Genomic DNA, 23,541 nt, shown 5'->3' with positions numbered 1-23,541 from the left:
TGCGGGGGGCGGGGTGCCCCAACCCTAGTTCCAAGGCAGGTCTAATCCAATCAGGGCATGATAATCCCCTGGCTGTAACTCAAGATGGACCGATCAGACTGAGAGGAGGGTTTATGTTCCATAGTTGGAAAAAGTATTTTCCTCTCTCACCTGCTATATGTGAGCAAGAAAGCATTCCACCCTGATTGCCACTCCAGCTATCCTTGTGGATCTTGTGACCAGGTGGCCACCCTTCTAAGGTTGAAGTCAATGCTGCGGCCAGCAGTGGAGAGATGGAAAGATCCAGGACCTTTGACATCATGCACATGGCTGAATCAACCAATCCTAAACCTCTCCTCCCAGGCGCTTCCTTTATGTGCAAGAAGAGATTTCATTTTTATTTTTTATTTTTGGTACAATGTGATTTTAAAAAATATTTTATGTAAATAATTTAAAAATATTATGGGTACATCATATTCATGTATATATTCATGGGGTACATGTGATGTTCTGATCACATGTGTAATCACATCAGAGTAATTGGGGTGAAATGTCCTTTTTTATGTAAGTCAGTTCAAGTGAGTTTTCTGTTTCTTATAGCAGAAAATATCCTAATTGGTTTGCTTGTTTGGTTTTGTTTTGTTTCCCTAAGCCTGTTTCTCTGAAGTCAGCATTTCTTTTTTTTTTTTTTTTTTTTTTTGAGACGGAGTCTTGCTCTGTTGCCCAGGCTGGAGTGCAGTGGCGCAATCTCGGCTCACTGCAAGCTCCGCCTCCCGGGTTCACGCCATTCTCCTGCCTCAGCCTCTCCGAGTAGCTGCGACTACAGGCGCCCGCCACCACGCCCGGCTAATTTTTTGTATTTTTATTAGAGACGGGGTTTCACCGTGGTCTCGATCTCCTGACCTCATGATCCGCCCGCCTCGGCCTCCCAAAGTGCTGGGATTACAAGCGTGAGCCACCACGCCCGGCCTGAAGTCAGCATTTCTTAGATAACTTTTTGGTCTCAGGAATCCTTTCCATTCTAAGAAATATTGAGGACCTCGAAGAGCTTTTCTTTATTTTGTTTTATATCAATATATATATTGATATTTGCTGCGTTATAAATTAAAATGAAGTCTAAAATATTTAAAAACAAAAATAACACATTAACATGTTAACATCAATAAGATATTTTTTGGCTGGGTGCAGTGGCTCATGTCTGTAACCCCAGTGCTTTGGGGGGCTGAGGCCAAAGGGTGGCTTAAGGCCAGGAATCCAAGACCAGCCTGGGCAAGACCCTGTCTCTACCAAAAAAGAATGAGAGATATTTTAATGAAAAATAACCAATTTTCTAAAACAAAAATATTAGAGAAGAGCATGCCTTTCTTTAACATTTTTTTGCAAATCTCTCTAATGTCTGGCTTAGTAGAAAATAGCTGGATTCTCATATCTGCTTTTGCATTCAATCTGTTGCAATTTGTTTTGGTTGAAGAACATGAAGAAAATCCAGCCTCACCTAGATATTTAGTCAGAAAAGGGAGGAAAATTTTAGTAGCCTTTTCAGGTAGTTGTGGAGATTCTTTGATACTATACCAAAATTTGCAGGTTGTAGTTTCTTAAAGATTATTTGCAATGTGGAATATGAAACCATAGTAATGAATATTTTATATTTCATTTCATCAGAATCTATTGGTCTGTCTTATACTTTGAGTGGATCGTTTACTCAGAAATGATTTTGTAACACTGTGCATTGGCCATTTGGAAAAATTTATGTAGATCTTTCAAATTTTGATATGTTTCATTGCATAATATAAAAAACCCATACTTTAAAATATCACCACCAAGATCATCAGAAAAATTTTGAAGCATTGGGAAGCTGTCAAGCTCATAGCAAAAACATCCTAATTGACAAGTTTTCTTAAAAATTCTAATTTTCACCTGAAGGCTTGTATTTTATCATTGGCTACAATACTGGCAGTACGTGTCCTTGAAATGACAGCCTCATTTTGATCATTTTTGAGAAAATGCCTGCCAAAGACCAAGTGTAAAGTTTGTCGGTCACTCTCTTGATTAAAAATGGTGTTCCGTGAAAAAAGTGGCTAGTTCAGTTTGCAACTCTAGGAATTGTAAACATGCTTTTTCTTGAGTCAATCATTATGCATAAATGTACAGCAGAAGTGATTTATTCCTATGTCCCATTTCATCATGTATAATATTAAAATGATCTCAAGGTCAAGATTTAATAATTTAGTGGCTACCTCAAGGGCATTCTAAAGTGAAACTGATTATTTTTTTGCCTATAGTGTATAGTTGTGAAGAATACAATGACTATGAATATTGTTTACCTCGATTTGTGCTAAGGCACCATCGGTTTTCCTCACTGTTGCTTTTGCACTATTAGTGCAAATGTCAACATAGTGAAAAAGACACATAACATCTTATTATCATTATTGAATTAGTTTTCACTTTGAAGATTCCCTGAAAGGGTCTCAGAGACCCCAGGAGTCCACAAATCCCACGGTTAGAACTTCTGCTTTAGCTTACAGTCAATTCTGGAAGCAACATGACATGCTTCCAATAATCTCCCCTTCTCTGAAATCAACCAGATTTGGTTTTGTTGCCCGTTTACCATGTTAAAAATGTCATTGTTTATGGTTATTTGAATTAAAATGTTTTTAAGGAACTCTAATTGAGGGCAATTTTTAAGTAAGCAAATGATTAGAAGGAAAGATTCTAAAGTTTCACTTTATGAAAAAAGTCTAACATTTATGCTTTCTACATTCTTGATGTTAACATTAAATAGTCAAGCATTGTTTAATGACTGATGTAGACCATCAGTCCACAAATTGTGGCAAAATAAGGAAAACAGCACTAATATTTTCTCTGTTCTATGGAAGCTCCCAGTGGCCTTGAGCTGGGTACTATTTGTCCCTACCTCACATTGATTTTTTTTTTTTTTTTTGAGACGGAGTTTTGCTTTTGTTGCCCAGATTGGAGTGCAATGGTGCAATCTCAGCTCACCGCAAACTCTGCCTCCCGGGTTCAAGCGATTCTCCTGCCTCAGCCTCCCGAATAGCATGCACCACCACACCCAGCTAATTTTGTATTTTTAGTAGAGATGGGGTTTCACCATGTTGGTCAGGCTGGTCTCGAACTCCTGACCTCAGGTGATCCACTCACCTTGGCCTCCCAAAGTGCTGGGATTACAGGCATAGCCACCATGCCCAGCCTATTTCAGATATTAAAAACCTGATATTCAGTGGTTAAATACTTGGCCAAGGCCATTCAGTGGTCAAACCTTTCATCCTGGCTAAGAGGCTCAAAGCCCAGGACCTCTTTGCTGTATCGTGCAGGAATTTCTGACAAGTACAAAAATAAGAGGCTGTGATGGCTGAGGTTTATGCCTTGGAGAACAGTTCTCCAAAATCATGGAATCAGAGGTGTTTCTTTAAAAACTTTCCTTTATATATTCTATCATACTGATATGATGTTGACTGTCTACTAATGCAACATTTTTAACATACCAGAAGGTGATATTTCAGAGTTAGAAGAGACCTAAATCATGTGATCTATCCATATCTCTTATCACTGGGGCATATTTAACATGGAATGCATATTTAACATGCATTTCAGAAGCACCTTCTGGATGATGACTTCTGATAATCTGATTGTTGTCCATCCCCCCAAATCAAAATGAATTACACTGTATGTGGCAGGCAGCTTCTAGGATGGCCCCAGTGATCCCTGCTTCCTGATATTCATACCATTGTGTAATTCCTTCTCCTTGAGTGTGGATGAAACCTGTGACTTGCTTCCAACCAATAGAATATGACAAAGGTGTGAGAATGTCACTTCTGTGATGAGGTTTCATAAGAGAGTGACTTCTGTCTTGCTAGGTGACTCTTTCTATTGCTATCTTGACTTGCACACTTTGATGAAGCAAGTTGCTATGTTGGAAGGGCCCCATGCCAAGGAACTGAGGGCAGCCTCTGGCCAACTGCCCCAGGGGAACTGAGGCCCCAGTCCAACAGCCAGTGCAGGGCTGAATCTGGCCAAAAAATGCTGATTGAGCTTGGAAGCAGATCCTTCCCCAGTTGAGCCTTCAGAGGAGACCCCAGCCCCAGCTGACACCTTGATTGCACCTTTGGGAGAGGCCCTGAAGCAGAGAACCCAGGTAACCTATGGTCAGTTTCCTGACCCACAGACTGAGATACTAAATGCACGTTCTTTTAAGCTGCTAGGTTTTAGGGCAATTTGTTATGCTGCAATAGACAACTAATACAATGTACCATATTTGTCTCTTTTTCCAGCAGGACCAGAAGTGGGCCGTTTAAGGTCCCTGGGACCTTGTCATGTGTGTTTAACTGTTTACCCACCACTGAAAAGCTTCCTGCCAGGACCCATATGCAGTGTAAAAGGGGAACCCTGAAGCTCTGGGAATGGCTCCTAGTACTTCAGGTAGGGGCTCTGTGCCCCCATCAATTCCCACCTTTGGGCCTCCCACTAGAACCTCCTTAATTGTCTTTCTCCACCTAAGCATCATTTAGCTTACAAACCAGAGGCAGCAAGCCAATTATTCCCTGGAGAAACTTCAGCCAGGCAGGGGAGCATTAACCACACCAACTGGTGTTCCACAACAAAGGTATGAGAGGCAGAGATTCACCTCCCAGTCCGGTTCATAAGCAGAGGCGCATGAAATAAGAAACTCCTTTTGACAAAGAGAGAAATTAGCGGAGTTACTGAAACTATGCGTTGCATAGGACATCAGGCAATCACTTCACTGTCGGCTTCAGTTTTTGATCTGCAAGATGGGAGTCTACTTCTGGGTCCCATAGTCTTTGATTCTTAGTCTGACACAATCTGGGTTGCTGTGAGCTGGCTCTTTGGGTGCTAAGTCAACTATCAAATATGGATAACAGAATACCTGTCTTCAAAAGGGGTTGTAGAATTAAATGAAATAAATAAAACACGTGAAATGTGCAGCACAGGGCCAGCCCAAGCGCCATCGTGGCAGTTGCTGCTTCACCGCGGGGTCTCAAGTCCCGAGGAATTGGGGTCGCGGGCGGGCGGAGCGCAGCCGGGACCCAGGCCGGGTGGCCTGCCCCGCCCACGTGGGGCCGCGGCCCGTCGAATGACTCCTTGCAACGTGTTGGTGGTGGCGGCGGCGGTGGCGCGGGCTCTTCCGGGCGCCGCAGCTTCCTGCCAAGCACCGCGCAGCCGCCTCCGCCGCAGGATCCCCCGGTGCAGGCCTGCGTGCTGGTGCGGATCCTGGGGCTCAGCCACGCGCGCCCTGCCTGATCCTCTGCCGACCCACCGCACTATGCGCGCCGTGCCGCCGCCAGCCCCGCTCCTGCCGCTGCTGCTGCTCGCGCTCCTGGCCGCTCCCGCCGCCCGCGCCAGCAGAGCCGAGTCCATCTCCGCGCCGCGGCCCGAACCCGAGCGCGAGTCGCGGCCACCGCCCGGCCCGGGGCCCGGGAACACCACCCGGATTGGGTCTGGGGCGGCGGGCGGCAGCGGCAGTGGCAGCGGCAGCTCCAACAGCAGCGGCGACGCCTTGGTGACCCGCATTTCCACCCTCCTCCGCGACCTACCCACCCTCAAGGCGGCCGTGATCGTGGCGTTCGCCTTTACCACCCTCCTCATCGCCTGCCTGCTGCTGCGCGTCTTCAGGTGGGCCCTCCCGCCGTCTTCCTTCTCCTGCTGGCCGACAGGGCAGCATCGCCAACCTGCTGTCGCCGCGCGCCCGCCCCACCTGCACGCACAGGTGCCCTGGTGCGCCCCAGCCAGCCGTGTGCCTCCTGCCCTGCCCGGGAGGGTGGGTGGGGGGCCGGGGTGTGCTCGTCTGGATTTTCCTGGTACATGTTTTAGGAATTTTCTTTCCTCTCTTTAACTATATATATAAAATAAATATTTGCTTCCATTTGTTGGCTTTCTGCTAATGCTGAACGCTAACAATAGCGCTCTGAATTCTGACAGCGTTTCCCATAATTTATTTTTATAATCATTTTCGCAGATGAGGAAAACATTTTCAGAGAGGCAAAATGGCTCACCTAAGTAAACTCAGTGATGGAGGTAGGACTTGAACCCAGGCCTGTCTAAGTTTAATTTCGCTACTCCTTCTTCCTACTACCATCTCCCTCACGCCCCACCTACTTTTTCCTCTTTTTTTTTTTTTTGCTACTGAAAGAAGCAGTTTCTAGCGTGGGGGGTAGTAGAGTTGCCTCCAGAATTACGCTGGAGGGGTGCTTTGCACCACGGGTTGGAGCTGGGCTTCAGGATTCTAGGCGACCCTTGGTGGCCTCCCTGATTTTCTGTTAGTGGGGGACACAGATGGCTTTCCTAGGCTCCTGCCTAAGTTGCGCTAGATGAACATTCACAGGGGCATGAGGGATCTTGGAGAGCCCTTTGTAGGTTTCTCACGTTCAGGGATAAAGTGTCTGGTAAATTAGGAACGACGTCCCAGGTCCTTGATCCCTGTCCATCCTGGTGGACAGGGCTAAGAGGAATGCAAGGACATTTCCTTTAATGCCTGGGAAATCCTGTTTTTGCAGGAAATGAACCAAACCTGTCGTGTTACTGAGGCCCGCCTGCCTGGAAGTCTGGGTGTGTGTGTCAGCTGTTCACTGCTGCCTTCCTCTGCTTCCAAGCCTACACACTGTGCTTTGGTGTTTGATCAGCTGTGGAAGGTTGGGCTTCAGGGCTTGCCCTCCTGGGTAGCATTTTCAGTGCAACAGCAGAAACCAGACCAGGAAAAGGTAGAGTTGGGAGCTATCTATGTATTGAGCTTTGCTGTCAGTTGTGTGTGACTTTGGGTCCAGGTGTTTCCTTCTATGTCTGTAGGATTAGATGCCAGTGGTCTGAGAAAATGGAGAAAGGGGAGGTGTGGTCCCACGCTCACCCCACCATTCCCTGCCTTGTCTCAGGCCACATTGCTCCTCACTCTGCTGGTCTCCTTGATGTTCTCTGGGTTGAAATGCTCCTGTCTTCTTCCCACTCTACCCACTGGCCTCAATCCCCTGTTTACAAACTCTAGCAGCTCCCTGTGGCCACTACCTAGGCATTGCAATACCTGGGTGTGTAATTCAGGGCCCTTGCAAGCTGGCCCCCGTCCACGATGCAGACATCAACCAGCGCTTCTGAGCCTAGTCCCTTGTCACGTGCTCCTTATGCTCTGTGGTTTCCCGCTTCTAGCCTAATTCTTGCCCCTATGTTCTACAAGTGCGTGCAGCCACCAGCTCCCATCCTCCTTCCTCTGTATAGTTTTCCCGGACATTTGAATGAGGCTGTCACTATTTTCTGACCTCCTCATCCCTAATCTGTGCATCCTTCAGTCCAACGGTGCCATGCTGGCTTCTGCACTCAGCAGAGAGCCCTGGAGGTTGGGAAGTCCAGTTCATCTTCGTGTCTCCATGCCCGATGCGGGCCTGCCATTCAGCAGAGGTGCCATTGTCATTTACGGACTTCCTGATTGTTCAGTTGGAGTGAAGCTTAATGCCTAGAGCAAGTCTGAGTCTGGAGGTTTGAAACATTTAGCTCAAAACAGGCTATGGAGTCCACAAGGCTGTGTATTTTTTTAGAAGGTATTTGAACAATTTTGCTAGTCTGCTGTTTATTACTCAGGAGTAGGGGAGAAAAGAAGGCAGCATGCACCCAGATGTGAGGGATGCGAGCCTCATGTTGGAGTGGGTAAGCCAGCACTCTAGCCTGGAAGAGATAGGTCTTTAGTGGCTTGGGTGTGGAGTGTTGAAAGAAGTTTATGACTTCATAGGAGAAGGTGGTTATGGACATGATCTGTGTCTCTTCCCAGGAAGGCAATCTTGTTAGGGTGAGTTTTCAAGTGGACAGCTGCCACCCCAGATTCTGATCTAGAGAGGACTTTGTAATATTTTACAGCTTAGAAGGGCCCTGATGGCGCACAGTCCCCATGTGTTTCTTTGCAGATGAGAAAGTTGCATCCCAGGAAGTAGAATAAGTCGTTGCTAGATTCTAGAACACTCTGCAAGTCAGTGTAGCCAAGGCAGGGCCAGCACCTCATCTATGCTATTCAGTCTGTACTGTGGCCTTTCTCCTGTCCCACGCTCCCCTGTAGCCTTGGTCAGTCAGCTCACCAAATGCCTGTCCTTCCTTTCTCCCTCTGCAACTCCTTAGCCTGCAGGCACTGAGTCCTGGAAATTCCACCACCTGAGTCTCCAAGAGACTGTCTCACCTCTGCCCACACCACCTTCCCCGGGGAAGCTTCGCCACCTGCCACTGTTTCTACCTTGTCGCTCCTGAATTGCAATAGTGTCTCTTAAGCTGGGGTTCCTGCCTCCAACCTTGTCCCTCTCCAGTCTGTCCTCCCTCGTCTGCAGGAATGCCTGTATCATCCTTCTTCTACCCCTCCCTGCCAATTCTCCCTGCATACAAACTCCTTAATGTGTGGGCAAGGCTGACTCTTCAGATCAGGGTGCTGCCTCCCTCTTGAGCCCCCATCTCGGCTCTGCTCAGTGCGCCTCCAGCTTTGCTGGACTTCCGGGGGTTCTCCGGAGGCACTGCGTGGCCTGAGCATCTTGTCCCACTCTAACCCCCTGCCTGGAGTCCCCTCTGTCACTAAGACTGCATGGTCAGTTCGGTGCTGTTTGACCTCATTGCCGTTGCCTCCTCTGAGAAGCCTCTGCAGCTAGGGCCCCTCTGTGCTTCCAAAGCACACTCGATTTTTGAATTCCCTCTTCAGAGTCAAGTGCCGCCGAACTTCTTCTGAGCAGGACTAGGCATTAATCTGTGTTTCCCTAATACCTAATGTGGTTCCAGGCACAAGCTGGCATTTAATAAAGATATTTTTAGCAAAAGAATGTTGAGCTCTCAAGGATTTTACATTGCTGATGTCTCTCAAAATGTGCTAGACTAGCTGCATGACTGATGCTGGATACCTGCGAGGTAGGAATTTGTACAATGTAGATAAAGGAGAGTGTGGTAAGTATGATTGCTTATAAAATGGAAGCAGTCACCTTACCAGACAACAGAAAAAAATTGGATCCAAGGAAATTAGAAGCAAAGAATGTGTGTTTTAATGAAAAAGATGTATACTTTTAATCAAGCAATTCCATTCTTAAAGTATGTACATTTTCCACTGCACTAAATATTCTTTGCTTCTAATGTTAATAATTAGAAGAGAAAGCCAAGATGCAAGTGCAATGATATTCAGAGAAGCTCTGTTTGATAGTGAAAAGGTTTAAATAATCCAAGTGTCCAACAATTGGGCATTGGTTAAGCAAATCATGGTAATCTTTGTGGCAGAATACTGTGCAGCTGTTAAAATGATAACATTGAGATAATACTTGCTATATATTTTTGAGTATGAAACAGGTCACAAAGTGGCATGTATAGTATCAGTTAAGTAAATTATAAACATGTATATATGAATGTGCGAATAAATCTGTGTGCCTGTGCATGTGGATGATTATCGTATTTTTTTTATTATTCACGATGTGTTTCTGCATAGTTTGAATTCTTTTACAATCCAGAAGCATGTAGTTATGATGTGTGTATGCTGGGTATCCCTGTGTGTATACTCAGCTCCTGGCTGCATTCTTGGATGTGTCTTTCTGAGGACCAGTATGACAGCTTCTGGGGTGTACACCTGGGAGTGGGGCTTCTGGATCCTAGGGGGTGCTCATTCTTGATTTCCTTGAGCAGGCGCCAGTGTAGGTTTCCATCTGCAGAGCCTGAGGGTTCTCAGATTCTCACATCATATCCAACACTTAGTATTATCTTACTTTCTAATGCTTTCCAATCTGATGGGTATAATTTGGTATTCATTAATTTGTTTTGTATTTCTTCATTTTCTGCCAAAGTTGAGCCTCTGTCTCTTCCAAATGTTCTCCTTAATCAATCTGATTTCCCCATCTTGTAGAATCATGTCCACCTTTTTAAATGTATTTCATCATTAAGGCAAACCATTTTTAGACAGGAGACAAAAATCAGAAGAAGGGAAAGCTGGCTGGAGACCAAGTGCCCTCTGGTGGGTACCTTCACATGTGTGAGAGTAGTCCTACAGGTACCTGGTGTGGGGGACCCCCTGGGTCTGCTGCTTGGCAGGTTTATGGGAGCTGAAAGGGAATCAGCAAAAGAGGCTGTCTCTAGGAGGTAGAGAGGTGTGATTGCTCCTAATTTTTTGATATTGGGAAACATCTGGTGATGTTGCATGCATTCAAGATAATACACATAAGCGAAGGACTGCTGGTATCAGTACCTTTTGCCCCCTACATTCACTCAGAACACTTTATTGTCTGAGTTCTGGAAGGAATCTGACTTTACGCTCTTGGTGTCTCATGAGCAGAGCAGGGGCAAGTCAGGAAACCCTGCCACCTCGAAACCACAACGTTCCTTTCATCCTGGGGATCCTTTCCCAGTCTTGGAGAGTCTCCGAACTCCACGGTGCAGGCTCCATTTCTCCTAGATCTCTGTTGGCTGCATGCCCAGCCACTTCTTACTTCAAAATCTCTGTAAAATCCTCTTATCTGAAAGCAGGGTTCTTTTTGGTGCTTCCCGAGGGATCGGGAGGTTGAATTCTAAGCGGTCTGACATTGCCCAGCTGTCAGTGGGAAAGGTGCACACTGCCATGCCCTGAAGACATTGGAACCACAGATGCTTAGTTAATTTTACTAAGCCAGGTCTTTGAAAAGGAACGAGAACTTTCCTACTTATCTTGTATTTCCTAAATTTTCTATTGTGTGTGTATTTACATTTGTAATAAGAAAAGTTATTTAAAAGAAAATGTAAAAGCTTAATACTTTTAGCATTTAGGGAAAGTTACCATTTAAAATTTTTTTTTGTCGTTGCTTATTATTTCATAGTATATCAATATTATTTTAGTAAATTGGGGTTTTGGGTGGAGCCATGGTTAGAAGGTCCAGCCCCATTTTCAGATTTGAGAGGGGATGTGGGACTTGTTTAGCATCAGTTGGTCATTTCTCATTGCTTGCCCAAGGCTTTGAATTGAAGGAAAAAACTATAGAAGTGACAAATGTTCATCTTCTTTCATGTTTGATATTATATGCCACAGTGAAGAAGTGTTAAGCAAATTGAATACAGCCAAAATCCAGATTCTTTAAAAAAGAGAGTAGAGAGCAAGCCCTTGATTCAGTTCTCCAAAACATCATGGTATAGGGAGAGAACAAGATCGCTCAAATGGTTCTTAACTGGGGAGGATTTTGTCCCCTGGTGTTATGTGGTCATATCTGGAGACATTTTGGATTGTCATGTTGGCCAGCGGGGGTAGGGGTAGGGGGAATTTACTACTGGCCTCTAGTGGGTAGAGGCCAGGATACTGCTAAACATCCTACAGTGCACGGAACAGCACCCCCACCCCCACCCAAAGAATTATCCAGCCTCAAATGTCAAGGGTGCCAGGTTTGAGAGATGCCAAGAATCTTGGCTTCAAGCCTGCTGGTTGTCTGATATGGGCAGTTTATTGAACCTTTCTGGGCACCGTTTCTCATCATTAATTAGAGTACATGCTTCCAAGGGCTATTGCATGTTTAGAATGAGATTGTGTCAACTCAGTCTCTGGTTCCCCTTTAAGCAGCCAAGTGTCCTATTATATTGAAAAATACGATTCTGAAAACAGATGTAATTTACACCCAACCTTTTGGTCTTGCTTCTGTCCATAAATGAGGATGCAGCCATATGGCCACAATTATCAGGCAGGTGCATCTGTTTCTGGGGCTCTTTCAAATGAAATTGCTGACTCTTTAGCCCAAGTGAGCCTCCTTGACTACTCAATTTCCTGATGATGGAGGCGCCTCATGACTGCCCCCATTAACAGGACTGTGAAGACCTGGCACCTGACGTGGATTCCTTCTATCAGGTTGGAAAGGGAAGAAAATCCCTCTTTAATTTAAGCCTGAGCCTCCTGACTTGTATGGCATTACCCATAGACTTTCATGCCCATGTAGGCTTTGCGTATGGGTGTCTTTGCAAATGCAGGTTCTTCTTGAGACACCAGGCAAATCTAGGGTAAGCAGTGGGGATTAAGGGAACCCCAATGTCAGTATCTGTAGGGCATCCTGTAGGGCAAGTGTCAAGAGGGGGAAACACTCCTGGATTTAAGCAAAGAAGGCTTCATGGGTTGTGTTAGTACTTTAGTTTTATGGCTGAGGTTTTGGGTCTAATCTTTTGCAAAGGGAAATCTGGGACCATGAATTTAGGATCATGTTATTACTGTTTCACTTAAAAAATAAACTATACTTAATCTAAGGGCAATCTGCCAGGAATCTAGACTTGCTATTTATTTTCCTGAGGGTGCAGGGAGGAGGAAACCCTTTCTCATGGGCAGGTGTGGCACAGAGGAGGGGCCATGGCAAAGTGCTTGGGCAGGGCTCTTGTAGACCTGGCAGAGCCTTTCTAGACCCCTGCCTCTCACGTAGGGGTTTCTTTGCATTCAGAACTCCTTCCACCTACCTCCCTACACTCATTGTACAGATGAGAAAACTGAGGCCCAGAGTGGGGAGGGTTGCTTAAGGTCACTGAGTGAGTTTGTAGGAAAAATAGGACTTAAGCCTAGGGGCTTGGATGCTCAGCTTGGCCCTTTCTGGGCCTCCAAGATGTGGTGGGCTGAGTTTGGCCCTGTCCAGTCAAGTCTCCCCAACACTGAACCCAGCACCTAGGAGAAAACACGGCTGAGTAGACAGTGTTCTTCCCAGGGTGTTTAATTAGCACCCACTATGAACATAGAGGTGCCATGGGACACATCAGACGTCAAGGACCATCCAGCTCAATCTAGGGTGTAGGATAATGCCCTTTGTTGACAAAAATCCCAAACTCTATGAATATTTAAAGAGGTTTATTGTGAGCCAATATGAGTGACCATACTGACGTGGGGAACAATATCAAGAGGTCCTGAGAACGTGGACCTGAGGTGGGTCAGGTTTCAGCCTGGTTTTTTACATTTTAGGGAAATAGAAGTTACAGGCAAAGGCATGAATCAATATATAGATGGTTTACTTTGGTTCAGCCCGGAAAGGCAGGGCATCTTGAAGTGGGGCTTATAGGCCATAGGCAGCTTCAAAGAGATTTTGATTGGCAGTTGGTTGAAAGAGTTAAGCTTTGTCTAAAGACTTGAAGTCAATAGAAAGAAATGCTTGAGTTAAGATAAGGGGGGTTGTGGAGACCAAGGTTCTTGTTATGTAGATGAAGCCTCCAGGTAGCAGGCTTCAGAGAGAATAGATGGTAAATGCCTCTTTTCAGATCTTAAAAGGTGTCAGACTTTCAGTTAATCTCTCCTAGATCCACCAAAGGCCTAGCTGTATTAATGAAGATTCTCTACAGATGCAAACATTTCCCCACAAAAGATGGCTTTGCAGGGCCATTTCAAACTATGTCACAGATATTTTTGGGTAAAATTTCATTTCCTTCAGGGCCTGCTATCTGCCATGTGATGCTATACAGAATCAGGTTGGAATTTGGTATCTTATTGCCACAAAGAGCCTTGTTTTGCCAGTCTTAGGATCTCTATTTCATTATTAATGCTGGTCATTTGTGCCTAAACTCCAAAAGGGAGGGGTATAATGCGGTATGTCTGACCTCCTTTCTTGTCTAGGCCTGGAATTTAGTTTTTCAGGTTTCTCTGGGGTCCTCCTGGCCAGGTCTGTTCAACTGGCTGGGGGGCTTAGAATTTTATTTTTGGCTTATGCCTTGAATGATTCTACTTGGCACATAAGGAGCCATCCAGTCCCACAGGGGAGCCATGTGTTAAAAGCAAGGCTAGGTAAACTGAGAAAGGATGGGTGCAGTGACTTTGGTCAGGGACCAGAATGGTCTGGGAGGGCATGGTGGGGGAGGAGGAGGACGATTAGGACTTGGCAGGTGGAAGGAAGAAGAGGTTCTTCCAGGACCAGATGGGTGAAGCAAGCTTTGCTGAGGGTAGCGTTTGTGAAATCACTTGGAAATTGTGATGATGATGACAATAATAGCAACGAATATTTATTAAGCCCTTACTGTGTAATGGACTCTGTAATAAGCATTTTATATGTTTTCCTCGCTCCTATGAGTGGTGCACTGTCAGTCCTGTTAACAAAAAGAGTCAAGCTCTGTAAAATATTTAAAGAGATTTATTCTGAGCCAAATATGAGTGGCCACTGGCCCATGACTCAGCCCTCAGGAGATCCTGAGAACATGTGCCCAAGGTGGTTGGGGTACAGCTTAGTTTTATACATATTAGGGAGACATGAGACATCAAATACATGTAAGATGTACGTTGGTTTGGTCCAGAAAGGCAGGACAACTGGAAGGGGGATGACTTCCAGGCCATAGGTAGATTCAAAGATTTTCTGATTGGCAATTGGTTGAAAGAGTTAAGTTATTGTCTAAAGACTTAGAAATGTCTGGGTTAAGATAAGTGGTTGTGGAGACCACGGTTTTATTATGCAGGCAAAGCCTCCAGGTAGCAGGCTTTGGAGAGAATAGATTGTAAATGTTTCTTATCAGACTTAAAGGGTCTATCAATAATTCCAAAGGGGAGGAGGGTAGAATCAGGTATGTTCAACCCCCCACCCTTCCCATCATAGCCTGAATTAGTTTTTCGGGTTAGCCATGGCACTGCCGAGATTCCAAATTGCCGTCAGTAGCCTTGCTGAGTGGAGGGGTTCATTCAGATGGTTGGGGGGCTTATAATTTTAATTTTGGTTTGTCATCCCCATTTCACAGATGAGAAAACCAAGGCTCAATTGGTGAAGTGTCTTGCTCAAGGATGAGCAGCTGGGGAAGGGGAGGAGTCTGGCTCACCCTTCCCATCGCAGCTGGATTTTAGAAGCCAATTCCAGCTGGAGGACTTGGGGATTTATAATGGGTGAGAAGAACAAATGGAGGATTTTAACACAGGAGGGAAGTAATCACAGGGCTTCTCTAGAAATGTTGGTCCAGATTACGTTGTACCAAGGATTTACCAAGAATGCATGAATAGTGACGTGGCTGGTGTGGGGGTGCAGGATGGCTGGGGAGACCTGTGGAAGGTGCTGGAAGGACCACTTGGGAGAACTGGAGGCCTGAGTGGATGAAGAGGAGAAAGAGGAAAGTGTCAGGCTGTCCTGAAGGGCCTAGAGAAGGGGGGCATTGTGAAGGAGGTGATCAGGCAGGGAAAGGGATAGGTTTGGTGAGGAAGAAGAGGACTCACAGGTGAAACTTGTTCATGAAAACTCCAGCCATGCAGCTGGGCCTTGGGGTTGGGTGGAGGGGCACTGGGAGCATCTTGCCTAGAAGGAGTGGGTAGTGAGGACTGACATTCCCACGCCTCCCTTACCGAGGTGGCAGGGATAAGTGGTACTGAAAGGGCCCTTTATGACATGTGTCCCAAAGCGCTGTGACCTCGGAGTTTTCAGGCGGTGGTCAGGTCCCCTGGGTCCACCAGGAGCCCCTCTGGGTCATCTTGCCACTGCCCCTAGAGGCTACCTTCTCTGCTTTAAACCTCGCTTCCCTCCCCTGGCACCTTATGTAAAAATAAAGCAGAACCAACCCTTTGCAAACACACCCGAAAGCTGGAGGAACAGGTCTTGGGGCATTTGCTGTTGCCGGATTTAATGTGTGCTGCTTTTGTCTTGTAAGAGTAAGCATTGGATTTATCCCTCAGGGACTGAGAGAGGGAAAAGAGAAACAGGGTGGGGAGCAGATGGAGGGTAAACACTTTAGTGTAATGAAGGAAAACTCGAGGACTTGTCACTGAGCTCTTGAGGGTTGTCTGGCCCGTGCTGGATGATCCTCTATGAAGCGTAAGCCCCCAGGGGCACAGCCTGTGCCGTGCGCTGCATGCCCATCCTGGGGTCAACCAACAGTGCTAACACTTGGTTAACCCCAATGGGATGGTGCCCAGGAGGGAGAGGAAGCAGCTAGGTTATATAAATAATGGTCAATACTCCTTAGTCATGGTTGAACTGTTGGTGAACAGAGATAAAGAAGGATTTAGTGGAACGTGCATATCATTACATCTCTCTGGGCTCATGATTTTGAGCTGAATTACTAAATATCACTGATGCTTGGCACATAGGACCTAATGAACCATGGTCAGGGAACCAAGTCAGAGATGGTAAACTGATGGCCTGGGGCCAAAAAAATCTGGCCCACAGACATTTGTTTTGTTGTTTGATCTGCACAGTGTTTTAAAAACTAGGATAGTTGAGAACACTTTAAAGTTAGGAGCCTTTATATAAAAATCTAGATTTCCTGCTTCTTTTGACAGATGGATTGACACGGAAGTGCAAGACCTCTGTTCTGGGGCAGCCGGACAGGAGCTGGGTGGCTGTCATTCCACCTAGGCTGGGCAGGGTGCCGCTATTTATGCCTTTTTGACTTGAAGACAGAGCATTGTCCACCACTTGTCACTGTTGTTTGTTCCCTTGTTTAGGTCTCAGCAGTCCTGATGCTCTGGTTTCTTTTATCTACAAGGCCTTGGGGCATTTGAGTTATTGACCTGGTATGTTGAGCCATGGTGCTTGACTGATGACTGGGTGCTGGGTGCTGGAACAGAGGGGCTGCAGCGTGGTGGGAGGGGGTGCTCCAGGACAGGGGTGAGGCGAGGGTGCATCCAAGGTCTCCACAGCCTCTGTGTTGGGGAGCGTTCTGCTGGAGCTGGGAGGGTTCTGCCAGAGCTGGATTGTGTTGGAGCTTGGCTGCTGGAGATCTGGAGGCTCTTGCTGCACTAGAGGAAAATGCTTTTGCCTCGTGTGACTTACTGTTTGTCTGAAGTGGCCCATCTGCAGTGGAATAAGATGAGATTTCTGTCACATCAGTGTTTGCCTCTCAGTGGCTTGTTGAAAATGCTCTAGGTAGAAGGTGTCGGGTGGAGCTCAGAGGGCTGTGTCCAGGGCAGAAAGGGAGGTAGGCTGGTTATTGGGAATGTGTCTTGGTGGCAGGCCATGGTGGTGAGACCCTGGCTAGCCTGTTGATTGTCCAGGGGCCTCCAACACCTGCTTCCTTACAGGGTAGGGCAGAGGCTAGGGCTGAAGAGTGGGTTCTAAGTCATGTTCTTCATTTCTTCAAGAGTAGCTGGTTTTCTAGGGGAAGCTCTGTTACTTCTTATGTCCTGAGGAGAAGGTGCAGCGTAGAGCTCAGAGGGTAAAAGCGAGGCAGGTCTGTGTCCTCAGAGCATCAGAGGGACCGCCTGGCTCAGAGTCTCCTGCTAGTCCTCCCATCTACACTGGCGGCACCTGTGTGCTTCAGTCTTCCTCTCCCATGATCCATTTTCGTTTTCTTGATTACTTTTTCCAAATGTCAGAGTTCACATGTGCTGTTCGTTGACAAGTAATATGGTTTTGGCAGAACGCTGGTCCTTGGGCTACAGAACTACTTTAGTGGGCTTAAAAATGGAAACAGCCGAGGTAAAGGTTTGAGTCACTGAGTTTGGGTTCTGAAGTCACCAGGAGAGCGGGGCAAAGCCACATGGAGGCGGCCGTGGGTGGGCTGTGGGAGAAGGGTCTCCTGCCAGAGGGGCAGCCTGACACAGACTTAGTCCATTTCAAAATTTATTTTAATGATTTACATTGAATTTTATTTATTTACTTGGTTTTAAAATAGGCCATATGTTCACATGGTTCAAAATTCACAGAGAACAAAAGAGGATATAGCAAAAAGTATTCTTACCCTTTAGCCACACAATTTTCTTCACTTTATGTTGTCAATTTCTTGTCAAATCTTTCCAGGGAGATTTTATAAATATAGAAGCAAGTGAGTGTAATATATACATGAATACACATACACACACACACACACACACACATTCCTTCCCTATTTCTTATAATGACTTTAGTGAGATATAACTTAAACACCATATTCACTCATTTAAAGTGTCCAACCCAGCCAGGTGTGGTGGCTCATGCCTGTAATCCTAGCACTTTGGGGGCCAAGATGGGAGGATTGCTTGATGCCAGGAGTTTGGACCAGCCTGGTCAACACAGCCAGACCCCATCTCTCTAAAAAAAATAAATAAAGTGTCCAACTCAATGGTTTTTAGTATATTTACAGAGTTGTGCATCTATCACTAAAATCAATTTTAGAATACATTCATCACTCCAGACTGAAACCATGAATCCATAGTAGTTAATCCCTATGCGTCTCCGAATTTTCTTTCTGTGTATAGATTTCCCTCTTCTGGTCTTTCATATACATGGGACCATACAATGTGTGGTCTTTTGTGAATAGCTTATTTAGTATAATGTTTTCAGGGTTCATCTATGTGTAGCATGTATCATTTCTTTTTATTGCCATTATGTTCCATCGAATGGGTATACCATCTTTTATTTACCCATTCATCAATAGATAGATATTGTACTAGCCTGTTCTCAGGGGCTGCTATAAAGAACTGCCTGAGACTGGGTAATTTATGAAGGAAAGAAGTTTAATTGCCTCACAGTTCTGCATGGCAGGGGGAGGCCTCAGGGAACTTATAATCATGGCGGAAGGGGAAGCAAACATGTCCTGTCATGGTGGCAGGAGAGAGAAGTACAGAATGGAGTAGGGAAAATCCCCTTATAAAACCATCAAATCTCGTGAGAACTCACTCACTATCGTGAGAACAGCATGGGGGAACCACCCCCATAATCTATTCACCTCCCACAAGGTCCCTCTCACAACACGTGGGGATTATGTGAACTACAAGATGAGCTTTGGGTGGGGACACAGCCAAACCGTATCAGATATTTAAGTTATTTCCTTTTTGGGGCTATTATGAACAATGCTGCTCTGAACAAGTGTATGAGTTTTTGTGTGGACATGTATTTTGATGGCTCTTGGGAATATACCTAGGAGTGGAATTGCTGGGTCATATGATAATTCCATGTTTAACCTTTTGACAAACTGCCAAATGGTTTTCCAAATTGCTGTACTAGTTTACATCTCACTAGAAGTGTATGAGGGTTATGATTTCTTATATCCTCACCATTTTTTATTGTCTGTCTTTTTGCTTATAGCCATCCTAGGGTATAAAGTGGTATCTCGTTGTGGGTTTAATTTGCAATACACTGATGGCTAGTGATGCTGACCTTGTTTGCCTTCGTGTATTGTGCATTTGTAAATCTTCTTTTGAGAACTGTCTATTCAGGTCTTTTGCCCATTTTACATTGGGTTATTTGTCTTTTTATTATTGATGGATAAGAGTTCTTTATATATTCTACATACAAATACTTTGATCAGATGTGTAGTTTGCAAGTGATTCCTCCCATTCTATGGGGGTGTCCTTTCACTTTCTTGATTATATCCTTTGAAGCACAAAAGTTTTAAATTTTGATGAGTCCAATTTATGTAGTTTTTCTTTTGTTGCTTCTGCGTCTGGTGTCATATTTAATAAGCCATTGTCTAATCCAGTGTCACAAAGGTTTATGCTATTTTTTTCTATAAATTTAGCTCTTACATGTAAGTCTTACATACTTATATGTAAGTTCCATTTTGAGGTAATTTTTGTATATGGTGTTTGTTAATTTTTTTACATGATTTATAGGGGTCCAACTTTATTCTTTTGCATGTGGGTATCTTTTCTATCTCTTACACATACACTATGCTTGTCATCTTGCTTTATAAAAATATCTTGTGTGTCTGAATGGTTATTCCTTGTCAGGCTATAAAAAGCTCTTCATTCGTTTTTACAGGTGCTTAGTGTTCATTATATGGATGTAACATAATTTATTTAATCAGTCTCCTGTTAATGGACATGTAGGTGTCATTTCACGCATGTGGAAACATACCTGTAGGACAAATTCCTAGAAATGGAATTGCTGATTAAGGGCTATGCCTTTCGTAACTGATGGATATTGTCTCACTGCTTTCTGTATATGTTGTAACAATTTACACGCCCACAAACAAGTCATGAGAGAGTGTTTCTCTACATCCTTGCCAATGGTGTGTTTTCACACAGTTCTATTTTTGTTAAATTAATAGGTGAAAAATTGAATCTCTGTGAAGATCAAAATTACATTTATTTTATTGAAAGTGAGATTGGACATTTTTTCATAGTTAAGAATGTGAAGCCATTTGGGTTTGTGTGTGTGTGCGAACTGCCTATGTTATGTTTTTTACCAATTTTCCAATTAGATTATTGATCTTTTTTATTGGTTTGTAGGGACTATGTATATATTAAGGAGGTTAAATTTTAAAACATTTATAATGAGTTAGCCAGGAGTAGTGGCTCATGCCTGTAATCTCAGCACTTTGGGAGGCTGAGGCGGGTGGGTCAGGAGTTCAAAACCAGCCTAGCCAACATGGTGAAACCCCATCTCTACTAAAAATACAAAATACAAAAATTGGCTGAGTGTGGTGATGCGTGCCTGTAATCCCAGCTACTTGGGAGGCTGAGGCAGGAGAATCACTTTAACCTGGGAGGCAGAGGTTGCAGTGAGCCAAAATTGTGCCACTGCACTCTTGCCTGGGTGACAGAGCGAGACTCTGTCTTAAAAAAAACAAAAACCAAAAAACAAAAACCAAAATTTATAGTGAGTTGGAAATAGTTCTCCCAGTATATCATTTACTTTGACTTTTTTTTTTTTTTTTTTTTGAGATGGAGTCTCACTGTCGCCCAGGCTGGAGTGCAATGGCACGATCTCCACTCACTGCAACCTCCGCCCCCTGGGCTCAAGCAATTCTCTTGCCTCAGCCTCCCGAGTAGCTGGGACTACAGGCGCCCGCCACCATGCCCGGCGAATTTTTGTATTTTTAGTAGAGACGGGGTTTCACCATGTTAGCTGGGCTGGTCTCGAATTCCTGACCTCAGGTGATCTGCCCACCTCAGCCTCCCAAACTGCTGGGATTACAAGTGTGAGCCACTGCTCCCGGCCTATTCACCTTGACTTTAAGACATTTTTATGTGTTTACATTTATCATCCTTTTTTAAAAAATGGATTTTGGATTTCTCCCATGTTTTCTTCTAGTACTTTTGTGGTTTTATTTTCTACATTTAAGTCTGATCCATCTAATTTATGCTGATATAAAGTGTGAGATATGGGTGGTTATCAATAAAATATTTAATGAGTTACCTTTTTCTCATGTGAAATGCCATCTTTATCCTGTACTTGATTCCAGTGTGTATTTGGGTGTATTTCTGGACTTTCTATTCTGCTATAGCATCTGATTGTTAATGTGGGATGCCACTGTGTATTAGTCTGTTCTTGCACTGCTATAAAGAAATACCTGAGACTGGGTAATTTATAAAGAAAGCAGGTTTAATTGGCTAATGGTTCTGCATGCTGTACAGGAAGCATAGCAGCTTCTGCTTCTGGGGAGGCCTCACGAATCTTCCAATCATGGTGGAAGGCAAAGGGGGAGCAGGCACTCACATGGTGGGAGCAGGAGCAAGAGAAAGAGCAAGGCGGGAGGTGTCACCCACTTTTAAACCACCAGATCTCTCAGGCACTCACTCACTCACTATCATAAGAACAGCACGAAGAGGATGGTGCTAAACCATTCATGAAGGCCCACCCCCATGATCCAGTCACCTTCCACCAGGCCCCACCTCCAGCACTGGGGATTACAGTTCAACATGAGATTTGGTTGGGGACACATATCACGCTGTGTTCAGTTATTGTAGTTTTACAGCATGTTTTACTATCTAACTCCTTTACGGAATTCTCCTGGCTATTCCATTCTTGCTGCTTCTCCCATCCCCATGAATTTTGGAATCAGCTCATTTCGATCCCCAGCAGAAATCTTACTGCATTTCACTGAGCTTGCAGATTAATTTAGATGGCTTGAAATCTTTATGAGATTGAAACTTCCTAATTCAGAGGCACAGCGTGCCCTCCTTCTGTTGACACAAGCTTGTTTTGGTTGCTTTTGGTCATCGCAGGAGCTGGCTGGCAACCAAAAGAACTTGCAGGGCACCTCTGGGTCCTGAGAAGTGTCTGTTGAGTGCTGAGTCATAGGGTTGGGGCATATCCAGAAGTCCGAGGTGAGTTCCTGCCCTCTTGTTGGAGTGTGAAGGGCTCATGTTGTGGAGTGTGATGGACCTGGATTTGAGCCCTGCTTGCTTCCTGGGGGCAGGTCACTCAGTGCCTTCTGGCCTTGGTTTCCTTGCCTTGATAATGGGAGCCCTCCTCGCCTCACTGGCGGGAGGCTGTGTTGAGATCACATGTGCATTACCTGGCACTCAGGGTTGCCGCCTCACGGTGCCTGCTGGTACCGTCACCGCAGTGCTGTGGATGACGCAGGAGAGGCCCGCGTGCCTGGAGGTCATGTGTAGACGGTGTCCAGTGGTAGGGATGTGCCTATGAAGAGGGGCTGCAGGATTCAGAAGAAGGAGAAAACCCAGCCTGGTTGGGATGTCCTGGAATGGCCTCAGGAGAAGTGAGAAAGCCTGTGGCCTGGAGTAAGTAGAGCGAGAGGTGTTAGAGGCTCTGTCATCAGAACCCGGACCACACCTGGCAGGAAGTAGAAATGGATGAAGAAATTCGGGTTTGTGATGAGAGGCTTGCTCAGAAGCACACCGACAAGGGAATTGCAGGGCTGAGCACTGAACCTCAGTCTCCGCACTTTGAGTTGGTGGCTCTGACTGTCACACTCAAAACTGAACTGAGTCTAAAGGGTTTAGTCCTGTTTTATTCTCTTCGTGGGGGAGGACGAGGAAAGAAGGCCTCCCCCTCTGTGGCCTGCCGGGGGCTGGTGTCCTCTCTCGGCCTCCTTGTTTGTGTAAGTGGGACGTATGAGCACTCATACGAAACCTGTTTCTGCGCAGCTGGTGAACAGTCGTTGAGCAAACAAACCCTCTGGCTTGAGGATTATATTTCAGACTAAAAGAATTTTGAACCTCTCCTCTCTCTTGTTAGAAATGAGTTTTGGTTCGGATGGAAGGGTGCTTTATCTCTTCTAGAAATTATCTGGCCTTGCCTATTCCTGTGAAGACGATATGGACATTTATTTATTAATAAAACGACCACTTTACATCTCAACCAGGTTGAGGCCTCCTGGTTAACAGTAGCCTATCTCAGAAAAGGAAGATTCCTGCTGTGGAAGATGGGCCAGAAGTGTCTTTTCACTTCTTTATTTCCCAATGTTCCTTCTTCGATGGGGAGTGCTAGCTGGTCTGTCCTCGTAGGCTGCTGTCTCACTGGCCCCCAGCACCACGCAGTACCCAGCCGAGGGGACAGGCTCTGGGCGTGGGGGCACTGGGCTGCAAACCTGGGCTCTTTCTAGAACCAGGCGCTCTGTCCTTGAGCTGCATGTGTCTCTGGGTGAAATGAGGGCCCTGTCCCCAGGGCTGGCCCACTGCCCGCGAATGGACCCAGGGGACTTGAGCTTCATCACAGCCGTGTAGTCTCTGCCTTTGCCTCAGGCTCATGGCAGTTCTGGGAGGTGCAGTCTCCGGATGTTTGTCCTCGTTGAAAGCCTGCTCACAGGTAGCCCTAAGCAGAAAATGTCACTCTGCTTCTGTGTGTGTGTTCATTGTTTCTGTAAGGGGCAGAGTCCTGGGGTTTAAACAAGCTTGAGGATATAGGAAAATTATACTTACATGTGGAAGGCTCACTATTAAAATGTGAAAGAAGCCCCAGGAAGGTGTTGTGATTACAGTGGTGTTTTCCCTTGGTGCAGTGCCTTCCCTGAGGCCTCGAGGCAGTTAAGGTTTGCTCGGTTATG

The 23,541-nt window shown here is 45.5% G+C and overlaps 1 protein-coding gene across 1 annotated transcript in view; it reads left to right on the top strand.

Moving 5' to 3' along the window:
• Window positions 1-5,142: 5,142 nt before the first annotated feature.
• The window catches only part of FAM174B (family with sequence similarity 174 member B), a 35,848-nt gene continuing 17,449 nt past the window's right edge, over window positions 5,143-23,541 (top strand). Inside the window, exon 1 of the mRNA XM_004093177.3 lies at window positions 5,143-5,628. Coding sequence (XP_004093225.3) covers window positions 5,279-5,628 — 350 coding nt within the window. The 5' untranslated portion in view covers window positions 5,143-5,278. The remainder of the gene's footprint in view (window positions 5,629-23,541) is intronic.

The sequence above is a fragment of the Nomascus leucogenys genome, chromosome 6 (genome assembly GCF_006542625.1).
Source record: "Nomascus leucogenys isolate Asia chromosome 6, Asia_NLE_v1, whole genome shotgun sequence".
Classification (NCBI taxonomy): Eukaryota; Metazoa; Chordata; class Mammalia; order Primates; family Hylobatidae; genus Nomascus; species Nomascus leucogenys.
The sequence above is the reverse complement of the archived record's forward strand: the minus strand, read 5'-3'. Positions and strand labels throughout refer to the sequence as shown.